Source organism: Pleurodeles waltl, chromosome 4_1, assembly GCF_031143425.1.
Source record: "Pleurodeles waltl isolate 20211129_DDA chromosome 4_1, aPleWal1.hap1.20221129, whole genome shotgun sequence".
Taxonomy (NCBI): Eukaryota; Metazoa; Chordata; class Amphibia; order Caudata; family Salamandridae; genus Pleurodeles; species Pleurodeles waltl.
Genome location: NC_090442.1, coordinates 988219124 through 988238111, shown reverse-complemented (window position 1 = coordinate 988238111; position 18988 = coordinate 988219124). Strand labels below are relative to the sequence as shown.

Below are 18988 nucleotides of genomic sequence, written 5' to 3'. Positions count from 1 at the left end.
AGAACCACAAGTTTTAAGATTTAAAGTAAATACATAACATGCAAGGTACTCCACACAGGTAAGTTAAGAACTTTGAATTAGAGCAGTAACATACACAGTTTTAGTTTAAATGGCAATAAGCTATTTTAAAAGTGGACACAGTGCAAAAATCAACAGTTCCTGGGGGAGGTAAGTAATGGTTAGTTTTTCAGGTAAGTAAGGTACTTACAAGTTCAAGTTCCTGGGCATAGGCAGCCCACAGTTGGGGGTTCAAGCCAGCCCCAAAGTCACCGCACCAGCAACACAGTACCGGTCAGGTGCAGAGGTCAAAGGAGGGCCCTAAACACATAGGCGCCTATGGAGAACAGGGGAGCTCCGGTTCCAGCCTGCCAACAGGTAAGTACCTGCGTCTTCGGATGGCAGACCAGGGGGGTTTTGTGGAGCACTGGGGTGGACACAAGGAGGCACATAAAACACACCCTCAGTGGCACAGGGGTGCCCGGGTGCAGTGTGCAAAGCAGGCGTCGGGTTTTGAAAAGGAATCAATGAAATGACCCGGGGGTCACTCTAGCGGTGCAGGCAGGGCACAGGGGGGCTTCCCGGGCCAGCCACCGACTGGGCTAGGCAGATGATTGCCTAATGGTCACTCCTGCACTGGAGTTCGGTTCCTTCTGGTCCTGGGGGCTGCAGGTGCAGTGCTTGGTCCAGGCGTTGGGTTCCTTGTTACAGGCAGTCGCGGCCGGGGGAGCCTCTGGATTCTCTCTGCTTGCGTCACTGTGGGGGTCCAGGGGGGTCGTCTCGGGTTACTCATGAGGTTGCAGTCGCCTGGGAGTCCTCCCAGTAGCGTTGGTTCTCTGGAGCTCGAGCCAGGGGCGTCGGGTGCAGAGGGTGAAGTCTCACGCTTCCAGCGGGAAGAGTAAGTTATTTAAAAGTTGCAAGAAAGTTGCAAAGTTGTTGTTTTTGAACACTGCTGCTGTTCACAGGAGTTTCTTGGTCCTTTGGGTTTAGGGCAGTCCTCTGAGGCTTCAGAGGTCGCTGAACCTATGTCAGATGCGTCTCTGTGCAGGTTCTTTGAGTCTGGAAACAGGCCAGTAGGGCTGGGGCCAAAGCAGTTGTCGTCTCTGTTGTCTCTGCAGGGCATTCAGGTCAGCAGTCCTTCTTCTTTGTGTAGGTTGCAGGAATCTGATTTTCTGGGTTGCCCCTAAATACTAGATTTAGGGGTGTGTTTAGGTCAGGAGGGCAGTAGTCAATAGCTACTGTCCTGGAGGGTGGCTACACCCTCTTTGTGCCTACTCCCTGAGGGGAGGGGGGCACATCCCTAATCCTACTGGGGGAATCCTCCAATCTCAAGACGGAGGGTTTCTAAAGGCAGGGGTCATCTCAGCTCAGGACACCTTAGGGGCTGTCCTGACTGGTGGGTGACTCCTCCTTGTTTTTCTCATTATCTCCTTCAGCCTTGCCGCCAAAAGTGGGGGCAGTGGCCGGAGGAGCGGGCATCTCCACTAGCTGGGATGCCCTGGGGTGCTGTAACAAAAAGCATGAGCCTTTGAGGCTCACCGCCAGGTGTTACAGTCCCTGCAGGGGGAGGTGAGAAGCACCCCCACACAGTACAGGCTTTGTTCCTGGCCACAGAGTGCCAAAGACATCTCCCCATGTGGCCAGCAACTTGTCTGGTTGTGGCAGGCTGGCAGAAACTGGTCAGCCTCGAACTAGCAGTCGAACTGGTATTCAGGGGTCATCTCTAAGATGCCCTCTGGATGCATTTTACAATAAATTCCACACTGGCATTAGTGTGCATTTATTGTGCGGAGAGGTTTGATACCAAACTTCCCAGATTTCAGTGCAGCCATTATGGAACTGTGGAGTTTGTGTCTGATTAACTCCCAGACCATATACTCTTTATGGCTACCCTGCACTTACAATGGCTAAGGGTTTTCTTAGACACTGTAGGGGCATAGTGCTCATGCACATATGCCCTCACCTGTGGTATAGTGCATCCTGCCTTAGGGCTGTAAGGCCTGCTAGAGGGGTGACCTACGTATGCCACAGTTTTGAACCAAATCATTTCCTGAGGGGGCTCCTACTTCTGAGACAGTAGGTTCTACCTCGTCTTCCTCAGCTTTATTGGAGTTCACTAGATTTTCTGAAGTTTGACCCTCACCCACTGAGTTCTAAGTCTCATATTCTGCCACAAGTCTCCTAGGAGTTTCTGTGGAAGCATGAGCACCAGTGTGAATTTGGAATTATTTGCCCTTAGTCTAGGGTGCTTTAGTCCCATCCAATGGTTCAGGTCGAGCTCCTGAGAATGGTTCCCTGCATCAGACATTTTTCTCACCAAAGCTGGGACCTTTTTAACCTCTGGAAAAACTTTTGAGAACTTTTTCTAAGGCCTAACTATTGTAAAAACTTTTATATTCTAATCACTATTTTAGGGACCTAATCAGGGCCTTAGCAATTAATTTTGAAAGTTTGAAAAATAGTCCATTTGAAAAATACAATTAGGCTTAAAAAAATTTTTTTTAGAGAGTAATACATGTGATCACTAAGTGACAAAGTGGTATCAGCTAATGCAAAGTCTTGTATTCCACCGCTAATCCACCAAATGTAGGAAACGGGGTGGCTCTCTATTCAGTGTACGAAAATAATGTGTACTGTGCAGAGTCCAAGCAACCCTGCTTTGGTATCTAGAGGTAAAAAGCAGGCCACCTAATGCTCCGTTTGGTGAGCAGTTAGTCTTTTGTGCGTAATTATGCGCCATAGGAATCAACGGGAAAACCTTTAAACATGCATATAAAATCAGGCAATGCTCTCAAGTGTCATCTTGTTTTTATGCTTAGGTCGTTGAGATGTCATGGGGGCCTGCTGGAAGTTCGGGCAGTTCCCGGTGCAAGCGGGAGCAGTGGTGGAAAGTCTTGGAGTTGGTGCACAATGGAGAGGGGAAAAACTTGTAAACACTGCACAGATTGACTTAATGGTAAGCATGGTGGGTCCCCTTGAAGGGTGGAAGTTGCAAGGGGTTATGGACCCCTACAGCACAGCTAGTTTGTCAATGTAGGGGCAAGGGAGGTCAGGTGCAGCTCAGATTGGTCATCCAGAAGTCATGCCTCTTTGAGTCCTTGGACCCAGGGACTGGTCACTTGGAGGGTAGATTGAAGGCCAGCAGGGCCATGATGGGGGTGGTTCAGGGGTGTCCTGAAGTTCCTTGACTGGTGCTGGATTTGGGCTTTGGAGAGTCCAGAGTGGACATTGCTTCTGGGTGTCCGACATTGGGGATCCTGCACCCCGGGTAATGTACGTTTCGGGGTCTGAAAGTCCCAGTGCCACCAGCCTGGCAAACTGGTAGGTTTTGTCCTTTGGATCTGTCATGTGGATTTTAGTCAGGCTGTCGGGTCCGGTTTGCTGGTCAGCCAGTCAGTGAACTGGACTTCACTGGTTCCTTGCCTGCAGGGGAGTGATACCTTCACTCTGAGGGAGGTTGTTGGCGTTTTCAGATGGCTGAAGGTGCTCTGGGGTTTTGAAGAGTCCTTCAGGTTTCCAGGCGACACCTCAGTGGCAACTGTTGAGTCCTTGGAGCAGCAGGCACGGTTTGGCACCTTCTTCTTTGTGCAGCAGAGCGTCTATTCTTGTGTCTCAGGTCTTCTTTGTTGCTGATCTTCTTGTGTATGTCAAATCTGTCATTTACTGGGTGTTAGTGGGAGAACCCAATGGCCCACCTACTTTAGGTGGCTCCACCCACTAAGTGACTACTTCCTGTGGGAAGGGGTCACATCCCTAACCCTGATTAGCAATTTTCCTGTCATCCAAAATGGAGGACAATGCAAGGGAGTGGTCACCTCACCTGGCACATCTGAGTATTGATTGTGTCAGGCCTGACAGCATGACGTACTTGGCTAGATACTGGCATACTGAATGGTCTGTGCCTATTAGAGCAGACATTTTCAGGAAGTGTTGGTAAGATTTCAGCGTGCGAGTCCCATGAGGCAGCAGAGCATCTGCCTAGCAAATAGCTGGTGCCTACATAAGGAAGGCCAAGGCTAGTGGAAGAAAGCATCCTATTCCAAAATGCCTCAATTCTTTTTAACTGTTGAGGGTTATGTCGGGAAAGAATTGTGGGTCTGTGACGATATGCCTCATGTCTGCTTACTTGTGAGCACCAGCAGGGTTTGTTCCAAGAGCCCCTGAGGGTGTCGGTTAATTCCTCGCTAAAATGCATAAGTTCTTCTGATGAGGAATGTCCAGGCTGTTACACCTCTGTAAGAACATTGGGTATTACCTCAATAGAAGGTAACTGTAAATCTGAAAATTCATCTAATGACTATGGCGAACCAAGTAGGTTTCTCGATGGAAGGGCCAAGGAGTGAGACAGCCCAATTAAAGTGAAAGTGTACAGCCCACAGGCTTCTTGTAGGTTCACATAAAAAAAAAATCATTATACTGAGGGGCAAATTCAGCCCCCACCATCACCTTTAACACCTTCATCTCAAAAAGCTGATTGGCTCTGGTCAGAGTCTGATCTGAAAAGCTGGTGAAGCATTGGTGGATGGCTTCTCAGCAAGGGTACTGTTTTGTCAGAATGTATTGGGGCTAGGAGTATTGGAACTGTGCAAGAACTTGGCTTTGGCAGAGGTCAAGACTGATTTGGCTTGGAGTCCGACATAACAATGGGATCGACCTCCGGCGCTGGTTCCGGCATCAACGCAGTTGGAACGAGCAAGGATCATGGTACTGCATGTGGAGTCAGCTCCATAGCTGTTGCTGAACACGAGCCAAGTTCGGGAGGCACAGCAAGGGTACAGACTTTTCAGAGGGTGGAACAGCCAGTGCTAACCTGAATGGAACCCTCTGCAGATCTGTGGAGTACGAAGGCACACCAGTAGGGTGCCAAAGATGTAGGGAATGATCTCCTTGAATACCTCAAATCTGTTGTGGCATCATCAACAGACTGGAAATTTGAGATGTCTGGAATAGCTGCAGAATTGGCACCTCGGTAGGACACTTGGAGAGATACTAGGGGGCTTCCTGGCATCCATGCAACTGCCCAGATGGACAGTTGTTAGGTTCGGATGAGACCTACTTGAAGTTCTTATGTTTTTCATCTTGGACTACCAAGAAGACCTTGAGTACAATAATGACTGTTGTGGGGCTGCTCCTAAAAGCACACATTAGTGTGTGTCCTCGACTTCAAGCTGAAACGGGCCTTGTGTGACTTACTGCAGTGTCTGGCGACGTACAGCTCGGCTTCACAGTCTGGTGGGTTCATCAGGGTATTCTCCCCACATGGCTTGGAGTCCTAACCTAAGCTCAGACACCAGAGACACATCTCATGGAGATCTCGTAGACATTTATCTGCAACACTCCATAAAAGGGTAAAGATCCGTGGCTATAGGAGGGGACATCTTTTCCTGCCATCCAAAATGGAGGACAATGAAATGGAGTGGTCACCTCACCTGCCACACCTGAGAGGTGGTGCAGGATCGGGATGGCCACGCCTCCTATTCTTGCTAGTTTTCCTGCTGGTTTTCCCACCTAAAGTGGGAGCAAAACCGGTGAGCGGCCATCTGCTGCTAGCAGCAAATGTGGGGTCAGATTTCAAAGCTGGTAAAGCGTTTGAAGCTGACCGCTGGGTGCAGGGTGTCTGCCTGGGGAAGGAGGTGTAACACCTTCACCCAGGAAAGGACATGTGTTCTGGTTCCTGAGAGAAAAAGGCTCTCACCCCAGGAGTCCAAAATCAATCATTTCGGGTGGTGGCAGGCTGGTCAGGACCAGTCAGCAACCATGCCAGGGCAGTTAGGTTTTGCAAGGACCACCTCTAAGGTGCCCTCTGGGTACATTTTATAATAAATCCAATATTGGCATCATTGTGGGTTAATTATTCTGAGTTGTTTGATTCCAAAATTAACCCAGGGATCAGAGAGGCCATCATATAGTTGGGAAACTCATAATGACCAGTGTCCAGCACATGCATTTACTATGGCTCCCCTGTACACTTACTATGTCTTAAGGTTTAGCAAAGAGACGATAGGGGAATATTTGCTCGTGCACACAAATGCTCCTGAAACTGAACGTTTGAGTGTTGCTTTCATTCGAGACTGTCTAGCAGCAAGGGTAATGCTGAAGAATATTGGCTACTGCTGCACACTCCACCACAAAATTCCCTTTAAACAATTAAGCTGTACTTCCTACCTGACAACCAAAAGGCTACAAAAAGCAATATACATGACTCTTTAATAAATACCCAGAGCAACATCCTTCAAGCTGTGCTCCTTTTGGATCCTTGTGAGATAACAAGTGGCTAAAATTCATGTCACAGCATGATTTTTGCACCATAGAGAAAAGAGCGAAAATAACCATTATGTAGCCATTATGAAACACATGTATACTTTAGGAAGCATTCCTCACTCACAATAGAAATTTAACAGAGAAATCATAGTACTTAATAACATTTAATGGTTTAAAACAAACAGAGAAAACCAACGTCTTGCATCATTTTGCTAATTAAAAAGTGGAACAAAGTAAATATGCTTTTAACCAAAACCCCTTCTTTCACTTCTGAAGCATATAGGACAATTGTTTCTTCTACCTTTTATTACTTAATGGAAGCAAAAATATTATGGCACCGGTTAGCTCTGTATTGTGGCCTGCTGCCGAAGTTTTTTGTTTGGAGAATACCATTTGCTCAATTCATTAAAAAAGCTGCAGTAATCATGGGTAATGGCAGAAAATATACCCATTTCTATGTTACTCACCTAAATGAGTTGAAACCATGCATCGAATAGAATCACAAAAACCAGTAATTATTCGGATAGGGCGACTGGTCGAAAAGTCAACTAATAGCAGGTGACCTCCACCTGTTCCTATCCATAGGGCTGTATTTTTTTGCAGAAAGAGCACCTTCACTCTTGCTAAATGATCCACCTCTTGTTTTGACTCTTTGCTTTTCATTCCAGCATCCCTACAAATCAAGAAATATTTTAATGTTAATATTTTCTCATCATTAACATAAACAAACAAGTTACTTACCTTCTGGACAGCTCCTTTGGTGTATACTCTATCTAACCTCAGATTCCTTACCTTTGAAATATATCCCTCCAGGCACTAGACTGAATCCGAAATATACTTCAGCATAGTCCCTGTGTGCTGGTAGGTGGCATGGTGTAGTTTTGCATCAATTCTGCTAATGTCCTTCCATCAAGTGATTGCTAGAAAGCATATATAAATCCCCAAGTATGCTAATGTCAGTTTCTTTCCTGACACAGTCGGTGCCCTCAGATGCCGAGACCAAAGGCCAACTGTGAGGAAAGCAGTTTAATATATTGTGGTTGTGAGGCCTCACCATGTAATAAAGTCACTACCTGTACTCGGTCTAGTCAGATTTGTATGAAAAGCCATAGCTCAACCCTTGGTGGCAGTGGCTCTGATCAGTCAGGCTTTATCAAAGGAACAATCTTAAAGCTTTAAGAATTATCAAAACAGTTGAATAAGAAAAATCCAACATAAGTTTATAAAAAGAGGCTATATTGTTACCTTCAAAATGGCACCTCAATGACAAAAATCCACTGGAGGGCTCTGGAGATATGAGTTTTTAAAGAAAATCAATGCTTTTTCATTCAGCGCATTAAATAACTGTAATGGACTGTGCTCGTGATGAAACTTTAGATAAGTGTTTTACAGATGTAAACTACTACTCTGGCCCGCTCTGGGCTACCAACTCTGACAGGGACTAAAGCCCTCATTATGACTTTGGCGGGCAGCAGAGGCAGCCCGCCGAAGTCCAGTGTCAGTATGACTGCATATGCAGCTGTCCCTTCAAGGTACCTATTACGAGTTCCCTACTGGGCCAGCAGGCAGGAACAGTGTTTCCGCCTGCCAGTCTAGCCGGAAACACACCAAAACATTGATGCCAGGACATAATAGAGCCGGCGGAAAAGTTGCGGTGCGTTGGGTGCGACAGCACCCTTATCTGCCCAGTGAAAAGTGCGACCAGGCTGTCCATGGGGGCCCTTCATTTCAAAGGCTGGCAGAAACGCTGTCATAATCCATACGCATTGCCCGGGCGGATTGAGACCGCCGGCAACATCAGGCCATCGGATGGCGGCAAACTGGCAGTATCGGTGGTCTGACCGTGGCAGCTCTGCCACAGTCATAATATGGCAGTCGGACGCCCCTGTCGGCCCGAGCGCCACCACGAGTCTGGCAGGCCATTGACTGCCAGACTCATAATGAGGCCCTCAGTCACTAAAGTCAAAGAGGCTTGGTTGGACAGCTACCTTGCAATCAAAGTAGTCCCCATTCAAGTTCCAGGCTCTATAAGCGAACCACCATAGACTTCAATGGAGTGGTCCAGATGTGAGGTATAAAGAAATGATTGTTATTTCATAACCACACCCAAGGTTTTGGACGGATACTGCTGGTTTTAAGACTCTGAGAGTGCACTGAGGGCAGCTAACCATGGCACTCTGCACGCCAAAGCAATAGTGTCAGCCATGGCTGTTGTGGAGAGAGTGCTTAATCCTTATCTGGGTCAGTGCAAAGCAGCTCTTTATGCAGAGGAGTATTTACCTGGATAGTGTCCTCTTCTGCACTGCAATTTATTGTGTCAGGCCTGATAGCATGATGTACTTGGCTGGATATTGGTATTCTGAATGATATGTGCCTATTAGAGCAGAATTTTTCAGGAAGTGCTGGTAAGATTTCAGCGTGTGAGTGTTCCTAGCAAATAAGGCTAGTGGAAGAAAGCATCCTATTCCGCAATGCCTCAATTCCTTTTAATTGTTGAGGAAATGTTGGGAAAGAATTGTGGGTCTGTGACTATGTGCCTCATGTCTGCTTACTGGTGAGCATCAGCAGGGTCTGTTCCAAGAGCCCCTGAGGGTGTTGGTTAAATCCTCGCTAAAAGGCAGAAGTGGTTCTGATGAGGAATGTCCAGACTTTTACACTCTGTAAGAACATTGGGTATTACCTCAATAGAAGGTAACTGTAGATCTGAAAGTTCAGCCGCCTGTCTAATGACTATGGTGGACCAAGTAGATTTCTCAATGGAAGGGCCAAGGAGTGAGACAGCCCAATTAAAGTGAAAGTGTCCAGCCCACAGAATTCTTGTAGGTTCACATAAAATGTGTTGTCATCATACTGAGGGACAAATTCTGCCCCCACCATCACCTTTATCACCTTCATCGCCAAAAGCTGATTGGCTCTGGTCAGAGTCTGATCTGAAAAGCAGGTGAGGCATTGGCAGATGGCTCCTCAGCAAGCGTACTGTTTTGTCAGAATGTATTGGGGCTGGGAGTATCGGAACTGTGCCAGAACTTGGCTTTGGCAGAGGTCAAGACTGACTTGGCTTGGAGTCAGACAGAACAATGGGGTCGGTCTCCGGCGCTGGTGCCGGCATCGACGCAGTTGGAACCCGCAAGGATCATGGTACTGCACGTGGAGTCCGCTCCAAAGCTGGTGCTGAACCCAAGCCAGGTTCGGGAGGTACAGCAAGGGTACAGACTTTTCAGAGGGTGGAACAGCAAGAGCTAACCTGACTGGTGTCCTCTGCAGATCTGTGGAGTACAAAGACACACCAGTAGGGTGCCAAAGATGTAGGGAATGGCCTCCTTGAATACCTCAATCTGTTGTGGCATCACCAACAGATTGGGAATTTGAGATATCTGGACTAGCTGTAGAATCAGCACTCGGTAAGAGACTGAGGGCGATACTAGGAGGCTTCCTGGCATCCATGCAATTACAGAGATGGACAGCTGTTAGGCTCGGATGAGGCCTACTTGAAGTTCTTATGTTTTATATCTTGGACTTACCAGAAGACCTTGATTACAATAATCACCCGTTGAGGGGCTGCTCCTAAAAGCACACATTAGTATGTCCCCTCAACTTCAAGCAGAAACGGGCCTTGTGTAACTTACTACAGTGTTTGGCGACGTACAGCTTGGCTTCACAGTCAGGTTGCTTTAGCAGGGTACTCTCCCCACATGGCTTGAGTCCTAACCTAAGCCCAGACACCAGAGACACATCTCCTGAAGATCTGATAGACATTTATCTGCAACAGTCCATACAAGGCTCAAAACCTGTGGCTTTAGGAGGGGACATCGTTCCTTGCATACATAGGCAAAGAAAGGAACTGACTCAGTGTGCTTGGGTGGCACCTACATGCGTTTCCAGCTGACACTTTGAGGGCGGAGCAGAGCTCACTCAGAGCCAAATGATGTCACCTACCAATGTGCAGGGTTTATGAATAATAATCTTGATCAAGTCTATGAGGAATCTGTGGTTAGACGTATTCACTTATTCACCAGAACATCTTGTTTACTGCAACAGCTTCCTTTTTAGGACAATACACCTAATATTGTTCTGCAGTCTCATCAAAAGCACAATCTACTGCTTTCTCTGTTGCCACTTTCATGATGACCCAACTAAAGTAAAAATGGAACTACAAAATTGGTATTACATTGAACATTTTGTAATATTTTGTAAGCATATACATATTTTTAACCTGAAACTTGATTAAGGTTAGAGTCTAGACAAATGATTTATACAGTATCTTGAACATTCTATACATTAAAACTTTCAGTCCTGTGCCACTTTCTTTTAGTGATGTGTTCAACATGAGTTTGGCTTATCATGTGATAATCAGGATGTTGGCTAGTAATTTATGCACAGTCATGCACAAGGAAAATATAAGCAAGGTACACAGTTGTGTAAAAATTGCTAGCCATTTCCTGGCTCAAGACGATTCCTGAGTGCTTACTAGAATGCAAAGAGCCCATTGCCATTTGTGAGTGGGTGTCATTAGTTGCTCCACTCTGGAGAGGTGGGGGCCAGAGGAAGCAAGTCATGGCCAGAAACAGTTATGGGGTAGGCGACGCAGGGGAGAAGGCAGCACATGGTGCAATGTTAATGTTCTGTAGTGGTTGTTAAGTCAAAACGTTTCATGTGAAGTAAATTTGCTATGTCCTTTACCAAGAGGTGGAGTCAGTTGCCTTTGTAGGGGGAGCTGAAGTGTAAACCCCATCATCATAGCACGAGTGAACTCACTTAACGCTAAGTAAGGTACGCATTTGCACTTAAAATGTGTTCTTCTTACTGGCACCAAGTGAATCTATGAAGTGAAAACTAAGTGTATGCATCGGCCTAGGAAAAGTGAGAAATTCCATGAACTAAGGATAGTCCAATAATCCGAAACTCTGCAAGGCAACACTCACTAAATGAAAGCTTTCCACTACCAATCCTCTGTCTTATACCTCAGTTAGCATGCATATCCATCCTAAGAGGTAAATACTGTACTGATTTTAATCATTTTATATGTTTAAGGAAGCCCAAGTAAATCACTTACATAAAAGTGATCACACAATGGTTCAGTGACATGTTGTTGAGCTATTCCATAATTACCTGCACAATGCCTATTATTATTATAGCACTCCAACCATCCACCTCTGTATAATCAGCATTGAGTCAATGTATTTCCATGCCCTAAATGAGGTACATATTGTGTACCTTCTCTCATATTTTTGGGTACATAAATCATGCACCAAAGTCACATTCAACAAGACTGCCAGCAGATCCAACTTCACTTTTTCTGTCACGAGCAATTATGGACTCATTATAGGCACACAACCCCTCGACCCACCCATGTCCATTTAGATGCCACCTACAACTATGATGTCAGTTCTGCCTACTTTTACCTGCTTGACAGAGACATTGAGGAAAAATAGGGAGCTAAGAACATAAGCACTGGCAAAGCCAGTAGTAGGTATTTCCTAAAAGAGAGCTTCTGGTTTTGTCAATGTCTTTTAGCCATGCTGTACAGCAGTGCAGCTGCTGTGCAACACAAACATAAATAAATTTAAAAAACTGTTGCAAAGCCAATTAATCTCACTTGTGCAAGAGCTATTGGATTTCTCAACGTCTTTTAACCATGTTGAACAGCAGCTGTGTAGTATGGCTGAATGTTTAAAAAGAGCTATGACAGCCTAGGGTCATAGTATATTTTTTTGGGTGCTGGGCAGGAAGGGGCAAGCAACAATGTAGGAGGGGCACAGGACAAGCAAAAACTTTAAAAGCTGCGGACAGGACAAATAACAACAATGCAGGAGTGGTTGGGAGGGCTGAGGCAAACATCAACAATGCAGGAAAGGGGAGGGAGGGACAGGGCAAGCATCAGCAATGTGGGAGTGAGGCGAGTGGGATGGGGCAAACAAGCAACATCACAGGAGGGGAGTAAGAAATCAGACGGAGGTGGGGGGAATGGCCTGCAAACACACGCACTTTTATGAAGTGTTACAACTAGAAGAACAAGTACCGGCAATGACAATTGGAATGGATTTTTATTAGTGTCGGAGCAAAGAACTGCAGAGTAATACTAGTGTGGGTTCAAAGGTCAGTTGACAGTGCACTAAAAAGCAAACCTAAAAAAAATGTTGGATAACGACTGCACTCTACCCATCTGTGCAGCTGCAGGAGGAAAAACAACATAAATGACCTAGTTATCTAAGACACTTTAATGGCATTATAGTGATGTGTCTGTCCTTGAAAGTTCAAGCTCAGGTAGCTGCATGAATAAACAAAATGATAGTGGAGGTCAAGCACTTTTTGTGGAAGCACACAACCTTTGCCCAAGCAAAGCATCTGCTTGGGCTTCCAACATTTGGATGGAGCTAAAGCACCTCCCTTGTTGATTACCACATAATTGTCTGGCTGGTGACAGCTGTGCTGTCATGTCAGACTGTAAAAAAGAAGCTCTGAAAGTGTAAGCAGTGGAAGGACACTAGGCAAGGAAGCAGTTTTTCAGCCATGTTCCAGGGGAGGAACAAACACACAAAGAGGAAGTGAAGTTGGCTAATGCTGACTAAAGAGAAGCAAGGAAATTAGTGTATGGTGATGTCAACCGATGGTAAGTAATGGCTGGCCCCAATCCCCCAGCAAGTACACAACATAGCTTGCTAGTGACAGTGCAAGAGCTGTCTCAGGTGAGAACTAAAAATAGGTAACATCATAAACCATTTACCGAATGCTATAATGTTTCCTAAGAGTGGGGAGGCAAGATAGTGATTAAGAATATGTGGGAGGATACTATGGCCCATATGTACTAAAGCATTTTCCTATAGACACAGAATGGGTAAAGTCATTTGATACATCTGGCCCTTTATCCTTTACTAAAAAATCTGAAGAGTGTGAGTAGCTTTTTTTTAACCTACATGAGTGGCAATTCTTTGAATACATTAACCATGGCATACTTATAATTTAACAAACTGGGGGAAATATTCTATTCTACTCGCTTGACTTAAGACCATGTAATACAGTGGAACATCAGCAACTGTTTCTTCACTATTCCATGCCTAGGTCCAAGCACATTTGGGCAGGTAATACAATATCCCCTGGTAGCAACAGTGATACCTAATCACATCAGTGGAATCACTATCCAATATCTAACAAAGATGTATAATGTGCAAAACAACAGAAGGTAACAAAGACATTTAACTTTCAACTGTATGAGCGTAATAGCAAGAATTAGGAGGCATTATTCTATATTCTTTAAGCACTCCATCCAGAGTGGGCCACAGATCATGACACAGGCCAAGGGGAAGGAGACAGACTGGATGTCAGAGCTATAGCTTCTGCAGGGATATATAACACCAACACATCCTGCTCTTATTTTCAGTCCAACACAGACTTTCCTTAGACTACGTGTTCTTCTATGCCCTCTGAGTTATTACTCAGATTATGTGGAGTGCACAGTATCTGTACTGGTTGGCGTGATAAGTCTATGATTTGTCACAAGCTATAGCAGCACCTCGTCCTACATGAGTGCAATTGGTCAACCTGCATACCACCTCACATTCCTCCCTTATTAAAGGTGTACTCTCAGCCTTCACCTATCTCCGAACACACTGCTTTCAATTATAGAAGGGAGGAGCTGGGAAGGGGGATTTCCAGGACAATATAGTGGAACTCAATGCTAACACAAAGGCTAAGTATAGGAACCTGGAGCTTGCTCTCTTGCCCTGTGGGTGTGAGGAAAATGGCAATATGGCAACCATCTAGGTCATGTAGCTTCGTCTTTCCCAGGCACACAAGTAAGCTCCTTCCAGATCTGTCTTAACTCTCGATAGGCCCACATCATGTGGTAAAACCCAGGAACATCAAAAGAACACCAGGGACATTAGGAAGACATTATTTAATACAACTTATTATTCTTTCAAAGAGTCAAATATGATTGATGTGTAAAATTAAACTGGTGTATTTAAAGTGAGGATTTCTTGGCCACATTGTGTGCGTAATCGAGGGCCCACAGCTGGTCCATCCCTATATCCATCTCCGATTTTGGCTCATCTCACTATAATTATTTTTGAGCACCTTGAGCAGTGCTATATAAAACCAAATACTAAACAACTGCTTTCCAATACTGTGTCTAATAGTTATAGGACCTACGGAGTTTGTGGTTCATCATCTGAAGTGTTCCATAGCTTGTGACAAGTGTTGCATAACGTCCCTCCCATTGTGCCTGAATTGTACTGGCTTAGAATCTGACCCCTTATACCAAGTAGAGAAATGATTATAAGTGCCTGAGGAGTAAAGTAACACTCCCCCTCAGAGATCAGCCAACATTGATTTAGTCACTCAGCTGTCTTTAAAAATAAAAACCTTGGTCAGGGGAGTCTCAGCAATTGGTGGGTTGGTGTACATGTTGGGGTGGGATTAGATTTTTGCAAGCACCTTTCCAGAATTTCAGAGCAAGCAGCAGACAGCAGTGATGCTTCTGATCAGCTTCTGTCTTTTCTGTCATTAAATTCTTCAGTATCCACTTGTATTTTTCTTCTCGGGAGGCCATTGTTGCCAAATGAGCTCCATCCAACCACTGGCACTGTGTGGCTAGATAATATAATTCATAGACAGGTGTACCCAAGCCACTGTCTGTAACTAGGACTTTAGCCTACTCATTACCACCAGGTGCACACTCAATGTATCCAATTTCCTGAAGAATGATCAATGTATCTGTATATGGAGACTTAAAAATATATGTTTTGCGTAGGAGCATTAAAATTTATGCTAAGATTGTGCAGCCCAATAGCAACAGTGGCAGCGTTTTCCACAACTTCACACAGCTCCTTAGGGTCGTCATTGACCTGCCCATGCTCCCATCAAGTAGATCTACATCTGTATAGTAGACCTGAAACCTTTGGGGATCTGAATGTGAGAGTTTCCCAATTTATGTATCAGGTTTGCACCCCAGGGTGCTCTACAATAATGCATGGTAGGAAAGGGAATGCAAAAGTATTGGCCTCCAAATCCACATGAAATACCTATCCAAATGCATTAAGGGCTTTAACTGTGCTGTCCAGCACAGTATATTGATCACGCAGGATGTGTCATCCATCGGGCAATACCCTCTCCCAGCTATCTGTCTTCATCATACAAACCAAAGGGTCTATCACCACAGCAAACAGCGTAGATTAAAGAACATTCCTGTTGTGTACTCCTCTGTAAGTTAAATGAGGTGAATACTATGGTGCCTGTATGAACCCTAGCCATCAGAATGACATGTAGTAGGAATATCCAGCAGAGCACATTCGCATCTCCCTCCCAAGGAAAATACACTGAGGCACTGCTGAAAGAAAAAGCTGAGAATAATTCAAACATTCTACTCATCCGTTTTTGTGTGCCAAATAGATGGTATTTGTAAATGGGTGTATGGCTGCAAAACCATAGACCGCTTCAGTAAGCAAGTCAAAATAATTTAACTATTGCTGCTCACTAGCCACGCACAGAACTTTAGGTTGTGGAGATATGGTTGCAGGTCCCTCCCCTGCTGCTAAGACGGGAGTTCCTCCCAAACCAGTAGCCATCACAGGGTAAATTCTCGGGCTCAGGAAATCTGGGTACCACATTCTCCTCATCCAGTCCAGGGCTATTAAAATGACTTGGGCCTGTCCTGATGCTTCTAGAACTCAAGACAGGGGAGGCAGTGGTGGGAATGCATATAGGAGACCACTTTTTTTTCAGTAGACCACCTTTTTGGCAGAAACCTCAGTGCATAGAAGCTGCCCGCACCTTCTCGACAGTGGCAAACATATCTAACCAGGATATGCTCTGCTGACCACATAGTATTATATATTTGTTCTTTAAAAAATATTTGTTATTCAGAAGTCCAGTACAGGCCTGAAGGTCTCCGCCCTTCTTTGGGATGAGGGAGCAGCATGACTAGCACCCCTTGACATTCTATGAGTCCAGCATCCACTTGATTGTGCCTTTGACCAGCAGGAGACTGACTTTGTGCCTCAAGATAGCAGCATGCTAAGCCAAAAATCACTCTGGTATTGGGAAAAATGAAAGGTGAGAATGAATATAAAGGAGGATTTAAAGCCTTTGGACAATTGGACTGACATGGTGGATTTTTTGCAGCGGAGGAAATACCATACCCTGACACCCACTGGCTGATAGTGGACCTGAGAGACCACATCATAGTGGCCCAAGGACCACTGCAGCAGGGGAGGAAGAGTTGAAGGATTGTTGACCTTGTTGAAGTGACATCATCGACTGCCACCACACCCTCCACTCTTGTACGAGCTTGGAAGGCTGACGCTACCGGTAAGCTAGGCCTCTGGAATAGTCCCTAAACATAACATACTGCTGGTGAAAATGTCTTTCTGATTGCAACAACGCCAGGGATAGAGCTCTAAAACAACTGCCTTTGAATTCATTTGAGCACCAAGCCAGCTTTCTCTCAAGCAGCCTGGAGTCACTGAAAGGTATGTCTAATAAGGGTGCTTGGACATCCCCTTAAAACCTTAATAACTGCATAAAGAGGGCATTGGTAATTATTGCATGTCCTACGCAATCAGTGGTGCCCAGGTCTCCATCCAACATCCATCCAACACATAATTTGATGCATCCTGTCTGTCTTGGATCACGTGGGACCATGACTTTCTCAGGTCCTATGGAACAGCCATTAAGATCCTGCAGGCCATTTCTTATAAGGCATATGCGTAACTGCCCAGAAGGTACGTCGTATTCAGAGATTATGAAACTCGACTAGATAAGGAAAACGTTTTCGTACCAAAGGCATCAACATGTTTCTATTACCTATGTGGGGGCTTCACATCAAAAGCATTTGGATTTAATTTACTTGTGGATGCAGGGGTCAGGTGTTGGGTGTTTTGCCAAAAGTCAAGGTCACCAGGGTCTGGGCTTTGCCTTCTGGACACAGGTCACCTCACTGGAATGATTAAGCATGGCTTAGACTAAGAAGCATTAGAGTTACTTTAAAGGTCTTGTTAAATGGTAGTGTCTCAGAGGAAACTAGACCAGGCTGAAGAATTTCTATTAATAAAATAGCTTTATTCTCCAGAAAAGGCAAATGCAAATTTAGCACTTCTGCTGCTCTTCGCACCATCACCAAAAAGCACATACTTTCTTCAGTTCATGCAGCAGGCGGTGAATCGAGTTCTGCCTCTGGTGAGGTTTCTAAACCACTGCCACTTGCAATCCTTTCAAAAAACCTTCATCACTGTAATAAGAGGGAAGCAGGTAGTCTACCTACTCTTCATCATCAGTGTTTTGTGGGAAATGAGATTTGCCTTGTACCACATCAGCTTCTGAACCAAAAAAGGCCTCTGTCCTCTGATAATACTGGCCTGAGGCTGAAGGAATTGTGCTACGACCACTCCTTGTTATTTCATAGTGCAACATAGACCAAGTGCAGGCTACTATTGGTTCAAGTTTAGAGACTTGCATTGAGATTCAATCCAGTACAAGCAACGACAGAGGCGGTATTGGTGGAAGCACAGAAAGAAATGGCAAAGACTCTAGGATTAGGTTGCAAGTCTGGAATGGCCTAGGTACAGGCTAAGGAAAGAGGCCTAATTTAGCAGACGCCTACAAGCTGGAAAAGGATTTTGGGCAGGGCCATATACAACTTTGAGTAATGACCAGAGCCCAAGCATCAAAGGCACATTTCATGCAGGTTTGTGACAGATGACTGCTCCCTCCAGTTGTAGCATGGCTTGAAACCTCTTCTTTTGGATGAGGCACCCTACCCGGCATAAAGTTAGGAGGCATAAGAAAACCAACCAAGTTGGGAACAGAAAAAAATGAACAGACATCAGTGGGTAGGGTTGGTGCTTACATGCAGCTCTGCTCTGTTGACCTGGGGTGGTATGAAGTCACCCAGAAGCCATAAGACACAACTTCCCATTGTGCAGGCAGCATTTCTGAAAAAATCTCTGGATCAAGTCTGGTGCCTGAGAATATTCTAAAGGTGTGGAACTTATAGTTAGATGTATCCATCAGAAAATCTGTCACTACTAGCCCAAAATGTGCTAAGCATTTGTTGTGCTCACAGAGGCAATAAATAAGACACACTCAAAAGGTCAATTCAAGGCCAGTTTAGAAAAATAACAATTCTTTTTAAATATTTTTTGAACCCAAGAACTTCGTTATCAGACAAGTAGACTTTTAAGCATAAATATTTTGCAGTTTCAGAAATCAACACTGCCATTTTCAGAGTTCTCTCAATGTTATCCTACGTAAGAAAACAATGTTCTGCAAACACAGGTTTAACAACGACTTATGAGGTTAAGCTTGGGGAGCACGGGTAAGTACTGGGCACTGATAGACCCACACCAACAAGTCACACCGGGCAGCACTTGGGCGGCCGGGTGCAGGGGTGCAGTAAGGCATCGGGTGCCGAATTGTTCTCTATGGGAGTTGGACCTCGTGACAAACAGGCTGAAGGCTCTGGCTAGGAAGCTAGTCAGGGACAACAAACAGGTAGGTAGTAGACTTGGGGGGCTCAGGGACATAGGTGCACCTTTGGTCCTCTACTCAAGTGCCCAGGGGCGATGGATGCAGGGGTGTCTTTAGGCGTTGGGTTTGCTCGTCCGGGAGCAATTACGGTCAGGAGGTCCTGCATGTTGAGGCTGCAGGTGTCGTTGAAGAATCCGGCAGGGGTGGACCCAGGGTGGACTCAAGCTCAGGGTAACTGAGGGACATTGTTGACACCAGTGACCCACCT

At 45.4% G+C, this 18988-nt stretch overlaps 1 protein-coding gene across 3 annotated transcripts in view; it reads right to left on the bottom strand.

The window, feature by feature from the left end:
* Positions 1 to 18988, bottom strand: part of LRRK2 (leucine rich repeat kinase 2) — a 1446345-nt gene that overhangs the window by 40285 nt on the left and 1387072 nt on the right. For all 3 annotated transcript variants that reach the window (XM_069229760.1, XM_069229761.1, XM_069229762.1), the window contains one exon: positions 6726 to 6931. In XM_069229760.1, coding sequence (XP_069085861.1) covers positions 6726 to 6931 — 206 coding nt within the window. The remainder of the gene's footprint in view (positions 1 to 6725; positions 6932 to 18988) is intronic.